General features: G+C 39.2%; 1 protein-coding gene and 1 pseudogene across 5 annotated transcripts in view; both read right to left on the bottom strand.

Annotated features, from left to right (window-relative positions):
* Positions 1-4,518: 4,518 nt before the first annotated feature.
* On the bottom strand, positions 4,519-7,760 carry Srsf3-ps9 (serine and arginine rich splicing factor 3, pseudogene 9; annotated as a pseudogene).
* A 117-nt stretch (positions 7,761-7,877) lies between these two features.
* Positions 7,878-12,172, bottom strand: part of Akr1c2 (aldo-keto reductase family 1, member C2) — a 48,252-nt gene continuing 43,957 nt past the window's right edge. For 4 of the 5 annotated variants that reach the window (XM_006254185.5, XM_006254183.5, XM_063276235.1 and 1 more), the window contains 2 exons: positions 11,232-11,314; positions 7,878-8,149 (listed from right to left, as the gene is read on the bottom strand). In XM_006254185.5, the coding sequence (XP_006254247.1) occupies positions 8,107-8,149; positions 11,232-11,314 (126 nt within the window). In that variant the 3' untranslated portion in view covers positions 7,878-8,106. The remainder of the gene's footprint in view (positions 8,150-11,231; positions 11,315-12,172) is intronic. The other variant, NM_001013057.1, reaches the window with a different exon arrangement.

Consider the following 12,172-nt stretch of genomic DNA (forward strand, 5'->3'; position numbering starts at 1 on the left):
TGCTCAATCACAGGCCTTGCTTTATCTTGTGCCTGCCCTCAGCTGCATATAAACAACAACCATAGTGTGAATCATTACTTGCTACCCTACGGCCATGCAAATGAGGATAGAATTCCACAAGAGTGATGGTCCAGAACTTGTTTCTGTTTGTATTAGGAGAACATAAAGTATCACCATTCTCCCTAAGCCAACTGGTTGGATTAAAGAAAATGTGGGAGCCGCAGGCCTCTGTGTAAAGACACTGACAATCCCTTGAGTACATGCGTTCAAGTTAACTATTTTAACAAGCATACATAAATATTAAATTCAGGCCACAGCCATGTCTACCACAGGAAGGTCTAAAACCCTTCTTTGCTAAGAAAGTATGTGACGTGTCATATCAAATGTTTGTCTTCCTGCTGTTTTCCAAATCACAGAGAACCTAAAACTTGATGGCTATATAGAAACAATGATTTTCAACTTGACTTCTGAAAGCAAATTTGTAAGTCTTTCCTTCCCTTTCGTGAGAGGAGAAATGGAGGTCGTTATGCTTTAGGAGGGTCAGTCTTCATTCTTAATAGTTTCCCACACTATATGCACCTCAGCTAATCCTCATAAGCCCTGAAAAATGTATTGTTTTTAGAAAGGCACTGGTTTACTTGAACAGAAAAGAGTGATATTGCCCAGAAAACCAATGGGGGAACTAACAAGACTCAGAATAGTGTTCCTGCCACTGGGCTGTAATTGCTCTCAGTAGTAAAACTACCTTCTGTCCAATGCTTCAGAACATTAGATGTTGATTCATGGGATATAAGCGGTCTTATTTATAACTTGTGTCAACTTGACACAAGCTAAAATCATTCATATGTGCACATATCAGTTTGGCCTGTGAGAGATTGTCTTTACTGTTAATTGATGTAGGATGAAATAGCCCACTGTGAGTGTTACCATTCCCTAGGCAGGCATCATGGATACTATATAGAGGAAAAAGCTAGCTGAAAACACACAAGTAAGCAAAGATCCATGTGAAGTGGAAACTTAAGGGTTCTTTGGAAAGTCGGTTGCATCCTCATTTGCTGGGGCAAACAAGTGAAGAAACATTTAGCTAAAGTAGACACAGATAAAAAACTAAGGCAGACTCGTGAAGGAACATTTAGCTGAAGCAGATACAGATCAAAGGATGTTCTCCTAATGCAAGCATGTGAAAAGACATGTGATGAAGGGTTTTTTGCTAACAACATGCTTATATTGTATAGTTGAACTGCATTTGTTAGGACTCTACAGGGAGAAATGCACAAAAAAAAAAAAAAGAAAAAGAAAAAACAAACAAAAAACAAAAACCTCTCTGGTAGTGTGCTGCAGTTTCTTGCCACTTCTGTGAACTTGAGCTCATTGGCAGAGTGATGTCAGCTGAGACAGATGCAAATGCTGAGGCAAGACACAACAAGGAGGACACATGATGTTTGGAGGGTGTAAATAGGATTGAAGGACAGTGACAGAAGCTGAGGGAGGCTTACTTATAGAGGTAGCTATGGAATGCTTTTGGGTCTCTCATCTCTACTGATCTTCACTTCCCTGAGAGAGGCACAGCTGAGAACATCTCCTGAAATCTGTCCCTCCTGGTCCCTCCTGCTGACTTGAGCCAAGGCTGAGTCCTGGTTGTCTGTCGCGCCCACCTCGGCCGGCAAGGAAGACGCGACATGGTTGGATTCTTCTCAACAGCCTTTACTGCAGGACACCTTCATTCTTGATACGGGGAGGCGGCGGCAGTAGCAGCCAGCCCTAAGTGTTACAGCTCCAAGTGTTACCGCTCCAAGTGTTACAGCTCCAAGTGTTACAGCTCCAAGTGTTACAGCTTCAAATATTACGGTGCCGAGTGGCAAAGCCGCTCACCTTATATACACAACAGTATGCTAATTATCTTTCAGGGATTGGTGGGGCACGAGTCACCCCACTACTTGTCCTCCAGGGATTGGTGCGGCATGAACTTTCATTAGCATAGTACCGCCCCAGCCAGGCTGACGTCAGGTGCAAAACCCCACGCATGCGCAGTACTGTTGTTAGGAGGGTGCCAGATTCACCTCATTATCATACAGCTGCCCTGACAGGGGACAAGCCTGCGCAAGTGCGGTAAGTTATTCACAGTCGGATGGGGCTGGCTGTCGGCGCCATCTTTACTTCGCCGTGCCACTCCCTACAGTTGTCTCCACTAGGTAGTGCCATGGCTGCTGGTTCATGGTTGCTATCCCGATTCTGCTATACCATACTGGACTGCTGGTGTATCCATGGAGTGTTTGAGAGTGGATTGAGCTTCCACTGCTAACCTGTGTACTGAACTGCCAATTTCTAGGCAACATAGGAGGGAGTTGGGCTAAAGAACCTTTCTAAACAGGTCCACATCCGCTGTATCTTTTTTTCCCACTACCTCTGGTGGACTAAAAGGGAAGTTAAAGTGAAAGGTAAAATTTTAAAATTGGCCCATAGACAAAAGTTGAAGCCAAAAGAAAGAAAAATAGTCAAGCCCTGGAATTGCCTGTTCCAGGAACTAGCTTTCATCCAGTTTTCTTCCTTGTTACACAGCTCCTATCTGATCCCTGGGGAATTGTGCCATCCATATTGGGATGGGTCTTCTCCCACCAATTACAAATCAAGGCAGTCCCCCAAAGATGGGCTCACAGGCAAATCTGATACAGGTGATCTCTCAACTGAGGCTCTTTTCTCAGGCTAGGTTGTGATGTGGCAAGCACTGGCTATGAGCAAAATTGCCCCCCCCTAGACAAAAGTTGAAGCCAAAAGGAAGCAAAATAGTTGGGCCCTGGAACTGCCTGTTCCAGGAACTAGGTGACCTCAGAAAGAGTAATTGCACAACTGTTTCAGTCACTTCTTCCAGGAACTAGCTAAATTGTACCAGCTGGTTCAGATAATAGCAGGATTAAACAATCATGAGAAACAGGAGCTTCTTCCTTGTGATTCGGTATGGTTTTTCCTTTAAATACCCCTTCTCCCAGCCATTCGAGATCAAACTCCTCTATCCCTGTGTGGGATACAAGTCTTGACCCCAGCGTGCTGGTTTCTTTCATCCCTCTCAATAAACCTCTTGTTAATTGCATCAAGATCAGTCTCTCGTGAGTTCTTGGGGGTCGTGTCATCCTGAGACTTGAGTGAGGGTCTCCCCACTTTGGAGGTCTTTCAAAAGCATTTAAGAACATCATGAAAAATAAGGTTTGAACAAATTAAAGTTACATCCATGTGTTTATTTTCTCTCTGCTCTTGACTGGATATGATATAACTACTTAAATTCCTACTTTGACTTCCCCTCAGTATTGCCCTATAACCTGGAATTGTAAGCCAAATAAACCCTTCTATCCCTATCCCTAAGTTGTTTGTGTCATGGAATTTTGTCATAGTAACAAAAACGAAACTAGGATACATGTTGTAATTTCATATTTTACCCAATGTTAAATGTACTCTTCATATTTTCAGTATTTTCTAAAGTCTCTTTTAACCTTAAATTAGTAAGTGCTAAATTGTTGCTTCTGACAGAATTACCGAGTTAAGTTGCATTTAAGAATGTGCTGTAACAGTTCCATCACTAGCATTGTTTGTGTGTTTCTGTTCAAAAAATATGTTTTTAAAAACACACTAGATTGATTGACATTGAACTCAGCCAATAGGTAAAAACTCCTGTTTATCTAACACACTTGTTTGTCCATACAACATATGGCAGCCTCTTGGCTTTGGAACACAGGTCAACAGGCACTGTTATTTGGCAGTTTTAAACTGGGGATCAACAACAAGAGCCACAAAAATAAGAGAACAACACTAAACAGACCAACAGACTGTGTAAAGGAATTTGCTCATAGCCAGGGTTTGCCACATCACAACCTAGCCTGAGAAAAGAGCCTCAGTTGAGAGATCACCTGTATCAGATTTGCCTGTGAATCCATCTTTGGGGAACTGCCTTGATTTGTAATTGGTGGGAGAAGACCCATCCCAATACGGATGGCACAATTCCCCAGGGATCAGATAGGAGCTGTGTAACAAGGAAGAAAACTGGATGAAAGCTAGACACAGACCTCCAGCTTACACGCACTTGTTTCTCTCTGTTCTTGGTGGGATTTTCTGTGAGGAGCTGTCTGAGATCCTGCACTGCTTGCATCCCAAGTCGGAGCCACTGAAATGAAAAGGAACATAGCTGAGGAGCCAAAACATGATGTCATTGGAACATGGAAAGACAGCAGCTCCATAAAAGTTGTTGTTGTTGTTGTTGTTGTTGTTGTTGTCGTTGTTCTCCTCCTCCTCCTGTCTTCTTCTTCTCCTTCTTCTTCTTCTCCTCCTCCTCCTCCTCCTCCTCCTCCTTCTTCTTCTTCTTCTCCTCCTCCTCCTCCTCCTCCTCCTCCTTCCTCCTCCTCCTCCTCCTCTTCTTCTTCTTCTTCTTCTTCTTCTTCTTCTTCTTCTTCTTCTTCTTCTTCTTCTTCTTCTTCTTCTTCTCCTCCTCCTCCTCCTCCTCCTCCTCCTCCTCCTCCTCCTCCTCTTCTTCTTCTTCTTCTTCTTCTTCTTCTTCTTCTTCTTCTTCTTCTTCTTCCTCCTCTTCTTCTCCTTCCTCTTCTCCTTCCTCTTCTTCTTCCTCTTCTTCTTCCTCTTCTTCTTCTTCCTCTTCCTCCTCCTCCTCCTTCTTCTTCTTCCTCCTCTTCTTCCTCTTCTTCTTCTTCTTCTTCTTCTTCCTCTTCTTCTTCCTCTTCTTCTTCCTCTTCTTCTTCCTCTTCTTCTTCCTCTTCTTCTTCCTCTTCTTCTTCCTCTTCTTCTTCTTGCTAAAACTTTAATCCCAAGGATTCCCACAAACATATTACAAATGACAGCATGAAAAAGCAAATCTTGCTCAGTAACTGAAAAGGTCAGCTTTACAGTGCACCCTCAAACTGATAGGGCACTGGTAGATACCTAAGTTTTACATTTCCAAATAAAAACATTACAACAGCTCTGCATCTGTATGATGCTACCTTGAAGTGACCACTTTGAAAACCGTTAGAGTGTGGTTCCCACCCTTTATCTTCTGGCTTGTGTTCACAGCAGCTTTACAGACTGATATCCATTTCACTCACAGTGCCACCGTGTCTCAGCTATTAGAGGCACTACAGTTATTTTCAATCCCACCCGTTGCTTGATGTCATTAGTACATCACACTTAAAACTGGGCAGGACCTAGGTTTATTTCAGTCTATGAAAAACTAAAATTCAAAGAAAATTCAATCTTGCTTAAGGGAGCATTGTAAAGTAACAATTCTTGATATCACATACTTCACAGGATCCATTTAAAACCACAGAGAATCACATCGCTTTGTGTGTCACTGTTCCAAGAAACAAAACAAACTTGAACAGCTAAAACATTTTTAAAACGTACCAAGCTTATGAAGTCTCAAACAAAACTTTAATTTCCTATACCTACTCCTGTCAAATGAAGTTATTTCCTGTACACCACTTTTGCAAACTAGTCTTTATTTCTTTTCATTTGACATAGATCGTTGATGTGATCTAAAGAAGTATAGAGATGGCTTGTGATTTCTCTCAGGAGACAGAGACCTTTATCTTATCCTGTCTCTAGAAAGTGGCCTGCTCAGGCTTTGGGAAAAGCATCTCCTAGGGGATCTGTGTGGAAGTGGAGGACTCTTCCTGCAGTAAACATCTCAAGGAGGACAACCCTAAGAGAGAGGTGAGTCACAATTCTGACTTCTCTTTTCACCATTCGACAGTTCCAATCTTATGTGGCAGCTAGATGGTGTTCCTCCACCCACACACTCCAGAGTGGTCCATAATAGCCAAAGACCTGTTCTAATTCAGTCTTGTCACCACTGTTTCCGAGATTACCTAAATAAACCTTACAGTCCAAGGGACAGGAATCACGATGCATTTGGAGATCCTGAATTCAAAAGGCTCAAGTTCAAATCCTAGCAGTCTGACAGACCCACCAGCTTCCCTCTGGCTCTGCTCTCACAGATGTTCTCAGTCCTGCAGCATCCATGAAATGGCCTTTATGAAAGTCCTTTAATGATCACAAAAACACATGCATTTGGATTGCAGGGTTTTTCCAGTATAGAGTCTCTGAATGAGGATGTTAAAGGATTTCCCCAGCCCTGACACCAGGTGCCACATAGAGAACAATTATTTTTTTCAACTTTTTTCCTTCTGGTGAATTTAAAAAATTTTCCATAATATATCCTGATTACAGTTTCCTTTCCCTTTATTCCTCCAAGTTAATCCCATCTAATCCAAATCCACCAGGGATTGAGAGGGATGTACATGGATCTTGCTGGTAAGGGAAAATAGAATAGAATAGAAACCTTGTAGGTGGACTAGGAGTGGGTGGGGATGGGAAGAACAGAGAATCAGATGTGAGCTGGGGAAGCATAATACGGAGAGAGACAATTGGAACTGTGTACATTTGGAGAGCCATATGTGAGCTTGGTGGAATGGAAACTCCCTGGAATCTACAAGGGCGAACCTAGAGAAGAATCCTAGTAAAGTGAGATATGGAGCCTGAACCAGGCATCTTCTCTAACCAGGCGAGTCTTCCAGTGGTGTGATTTGTACATCAACTGAGCTACAAATCCTTTGACCTATAAGATGTCCTGCCTGCAAGACATGCTCAGATGAAGGTGGGGCAGAACTTGTGGGAGTGGCCAACCAATGGCTGGCCTGTCTTGACACCAACTCCACAAGAGAAGGCTTACATTTGACACTGCCTAGATGGCCAGGAACTAGAGGCTGGATAACCCAGAAACCTAAGATAGAACAAACCGTGACTGCTATGGTTTAAAAAAAAAAGCCATGAAATTGTTCCTGATGATATTCTGCTATACTCATAGACCACCATCTAATATAATCATCATCAGAGAGGTTTCATTCAGCAACCGATTGGAGCAGATACAGAGACCCACAGCCAAACATTAAGTGGAGGTTAGGAAACCCTGTGGAAGAGGGGGAGGAAGAATTGTAAAGCCAGAGGAGTTGAGGGCCCTGGAGAACCATACCCACATGATCAACTAAAAAAGGCTCATAGGGGCTCACAGAGACTGAAGCAATAATAGGAAAGCCTGTATGGATCTGAGATAGCTCCTCTGAATATATGTTATGATTGTGTAGCTTGGTGTGCTGGTGAGACTCCTAACAGTGGAGTGGGGTGTGTCTCTGACTCTTTTGAGATCCTTTCCCTCCTACCGAGTTGCCTTGTCCAGACTTGATATGAGAGTCCGTGCCTCGTCTTACTCTAACATGTTATACCATGTTTGGATGATGTCACTGGGAAGCCTGTTCTTTTCTGAAAGGAAATGAAGGATCAGTGGATCTGGGGAAGAGGGAATCTGGGGAAGAGGAGGTATGGGGGCGGGAGTGGAAAGTGTAGAGAGAGGAAAAACTTCAGTGGTGCTGTGGTATATAAGGAAAGAATAAATAAATAAATAAATAAATAAATAAATAAATAAATAAAAGTTATCTCCAGGAATAATGTTTTGCTTCTTATTGGAATCTCATGAACTCTGCCAGCTGATTCATCTCTCACCCAACTCTGACAACCCTTGTGAGTTAAATCTCATTCTATAAATGTTAGAACTTCTATGCCTGAAATGCTTAATGTAGCTCAGGGTTCATTGTTCACTCTCCTCAGTCTTCCTTACTACATGGTACACTTTTTCCAACCTTGAGCTGAAGAAACCTAGACTAATAAATAAAGGCTAACATTCATCCTCAAAGGACCAAAGCTCTACCATTCTTGTGGAAGAGCTGTTTCTAAAGTGACTGTTACCTTCTGCCATACCGTAAACAGGGACTCTAGCCAACTTAATTTGGGGTCATCAAGTGTCAGAGGAAGACAAAGCATTTAAACAATACAGTGCCATTGATAACTACTGAAGAATGTGTCTTTTTTTTTTAATTTGTTTTCAGAGTGGTATTTTTTATTTTTATTTTTATTTTTATTTATTTATTTTTTTTGTCTTAGCTGAAGAGTAGCTCCAGGAAGTTCTCAACTGCAACAAAGCAGAAGTGACAAGTCTGTAGACAAGTGACAAGTCTCAGCAGCAGCTGAGCAGTGTTCCAACCATAGGTCTTTCGGGAGACATCTTCCCTGAAGATGTTAGTATTCATCCAAAAACGGAAAATTAGGGTGGCCTTCAAATCTGCAACGACAAAGAATGCATACATAATGCAGTGGGTCGTTCCATGTCTACAGGAGTGATTTCTATGAAGCTGATTTTCATGTAAAAGTATAAAAGTTTCTTTCCCTAAGGCATACAATCTTCCTTCCTTCCTTTCAAAAGCATTGCTTTCTACTTGAAAGGAAAACAATAGATAATTGATTCAGATTATTGTTATTCTCCTTTCTCTAGTACTCAACAAATAGAAAATAATCAAATGTTCAAACATGTATCTATCAAAAACAAACAAAAGAACAAACAAACAAACACAAAGAAGAAAAGCTGGAGAAATGTCTCAGTCTTTAAAATCACTGGCTGCTCCTCCAGAGGACCCAGGTGCTATTCATGACACCTACATGGTGGCTCACAACGACCTGCAACTACAGTTATAGGGGATACTATGCCCTCTTCTAACCTATATGGGGCCTGGAATACATGTGGTACACAGACATACATATAGACAAAACCCATACAATTAAAAAGCATTTAAATAATAATTTAAAAATAATGTATTTTAAATACAAAGATTGTCAATCCTTTATGTTAAAAATCCTCAAGGAAAGCAAACATTGTTCTAAACAAGAAACCAAGGACTAATTGAAAATGGTAGGATGGCTCGGTTGGGGAAGGCTCTACCTACCAATTGACAACCTGAGTTTGATTCCTAGGACCTATATATTAGAAGAGAAGCTTCTGTGGCAAGTAGTCATCTGATCTCCATGACATGTGCCCACACACATACATATACACATAGGTACATATAAATAAATGTACCAAATTAAAAATATTAGGAGGAGATATAGTTATTGATATTTAATTTCTTTTGTTTTCAGTTGCATTTGTTTTTATGATCTTAAGTCTTTAATTAATGTTTAATTAATGTTTAATTAACATTTAATTAATGTTTTTATGATCATTGAGTCTAAGGACTGTAGAAAGATCATTAAAGAATCTGGTTCATTTCGGCTTAGAATTTTTGTAAGGATCCTAAGTATATGAGTGAGTGGTTCTCTGACTCTTGTGCCTGCTCTTAGGGTTCTTTTCTTTCTGTTGGGTTTTCTTGTCCCACATCAGTGTGGTGTTTTATTTTTATCTTATTACATTCTATTTTGGAAAGCAAAATAAAGATAACTTACTTTGTCCTATTATAACCTATTTTGAAATGATTGGTTGTTATCTCTTAGAAACCTTTTTTTTTTTGTAATAAGAGACAGACAGGTCATGGATCTGGAGAGGAAGGGAACTGATGAAGAACTGGGAGGAATATAGAGAGGGCAAAGTGTAATCAGGATGTAGTGTATGACAAAAGAATACAATAACAAGAAAACAGGTGAAAATATTTTAAAATTAAATGAAAATAATGAAGTCCATTGTCATAGTAATACCATATAATCAGACAAAAATAAATGTGTATGTTATATTTACAATTAAATATCTCTAAATAATTATGAGTCTAAATAAATTCTTCTAAATCAATAAGAGTCAGATGGAATAATACCATATTACATAAATACCAGTATTTTGGAGTATGCACTGCCCAGTTTTTGTGTGTTTAGTGGATTTGTAACTTAACACTTCATTTTCTAAAGTAGTGCTGTAAATATAATGTCTAATATACTGCCATTTAATTTCAATTTCAAAATTATCACTCATTAGCTACTTGCCAAATAAAGTATAGTGGCTTTGATTCAGACATAGAAACAGTATTTGTTCACAACAAAAATCTCACATCCAATGAGTTAATCACCAGGCCAAGTCACACAAATTTTAAGGAGTTAAAAGATTATTTCCTGAGAATAATACAAATAACATCTCTGTCTCTTTGAAATATGTACAACTTTATTGATATTTCTGTATACTGTTAAAAATAAAAACATACTAGAAATTTTTATTAAATGCTATTTTGCATTATGCTTATAATTTTGTATATTATTTTTTATTTTGAATTAATTTTTCCACTGCTTTCCCTCATTCATAATACATCTTGTCTTGAATTCTATTGCCTTATATGTAGAATGAATGATATAGCTTCTTGGGCTTTAAATTCTCTACAGCAGTTTCCATATAGTATCATTTTTTTAAATATGTGTGTGTCCCTGTACATGTGTGAGAAGGTTTATTCATGATTACAGATGCATATGCACATAGACACATATGCCCATGAATGCAGAGGACCTAGGAACATTTAGGTGTAATACTCAAGAATGTATTCACCTCTTTTTTGGGGCAGGGTCCTTCACTGACCTTGTACTCACAGTTAACATAGAAGGGCTGACCTGCAAGCCCAACAGATCCACATGTTTTCACCTTCAGGACACTTGGATTACCAGAGCACACTACTGCACCCAGGTTTTAATCATATTTTCAAGGCAAGTGCTTTACTGGACTGAGCCATCTTTCAACATATCCCTGGGTCTTCAATGTCTTCTCAATAATTTCTTAGTACTCTACATTGACCTCTTAATATTTCAGAAAATCTACCATACCAAATGTACTATTGAACACATCAAGCCAGCAGCTCTCCAACCTCAATATTTAGTTCCCAAACAAAAAACACATCAGGAAAGAAGTCGTTTTTCAAACTATTAAAACCATTGGATTTCCTGACTGCAGTTAAAAATTTCATATGCAGATGATGACATAGACTCCAAAGTTGCGGGTCATATATTTAGGAAGATCAAGTGCTAGAGGAAAATACATGGTGGCACGATATTGAAATTAGAAGTTTTCAATGGGCTCCTTGATATGTCTGCTGTGCATATTCACAGGACATGCAGATTCAGGCCACCACAGGGAAGATGAAAATTCAATAGTGCTGTGGACTTATCCAGCCTGCTCCTCAAAACAGTATCAACCTTCAGGAAACAACAGATAAAGATGACCCTGTGTCTTCTCACCCTGCTTCTATAAGACCAGAACTCAGAACAGACTAGAAAGAATTCCAGAAATTCCTTTTCCTGATCCAGGCTCTGATTTCCTCTACCTGATTTGCATTTATTGTGATAATTTTACAAGCATTCCTCCTGAAAATAAATGGAGTAAACATGTTATTAAAGTCACTTACATTCCACCAGCTATGTACCGCAAATTTCTGTTCAGGTCATCAAGGACTTTCATATCTTCTGGACTCAGCTGGAATTCAAAAACCTACCACACAGATAGAAAATATTTTTACAATTTACATATTTAGACTGCATGTTTGCCAAGCTGCACATTATAAATGCACCAACTGAACTAGGAAGAAGGGTGCATGACAAAATGCTTGAAAATTTCTCAGCTCTCATAAAATACAAAGATTAAGCAAAACACTCAAGTGAGAAATTAAACACCAAGGACAGTATCATTCAAAATTCTTCCACATATTGAATCCATCCACAATAAACAGACAAGGGAGATTTGAATGAAATATGAGGAGGAAAGAAATCTGGCACATTCAGAAAAGAAAAAGATACTTAGAAGATCTAAACCAGAAACAAAATTGTCTAAATGTGTGATACAGTTCAGTAATTATCATGTATATAGTTTTATTTTCATGTCTGATCAAAGAACACTCAAAATAGGAAAATGTTATTTTAAGCATCACTTACACCGACATTCTACTAATATTAATGTTATTCAAAGTAATTAAGAACTGGCTTCCATGGATATTTATTTAATATACTTTAGGAAGTTTGATCAACTGGATAATTTATAATTACTAACACATTGAAATAAATGGGCCCATATGTCACTAGTATTGATCTTAAAATCAATTCAAAGAATAAAAATAGCAATCATATACCAACTTACCCATTTAGTTGACAGACACAGATGCAAAATCACCTGAATATTTGAAAGTTATTAAAACAAAAGTGGGATATCAAGAAAAATTACAGAATTATCCTTTTTATGTATAAATGAGACAGAATAGAAGCAGAATACCTAATATGAAAATTACAAAAGGTAAAGAACTCAGGAAGTTAGATTACAACAAACCAAATAACCCAATTTTAAGATTGGGCACAG

Source organism: Rattus norvegicus, chromosome 17, assembly GCF_036323735.1.
Source record: "Rattus norvegicus strain BN/NHsdMcwi chromosome 17, GRCr8, whole genome shotgun sequence".
NCBI classification, from domain to species: domain Eukaryota; kingdom Metazoa; phylum Chordata; class Mammalia; order Rodentia; family Muridae; genus Rattus; species Rattus norvegicus.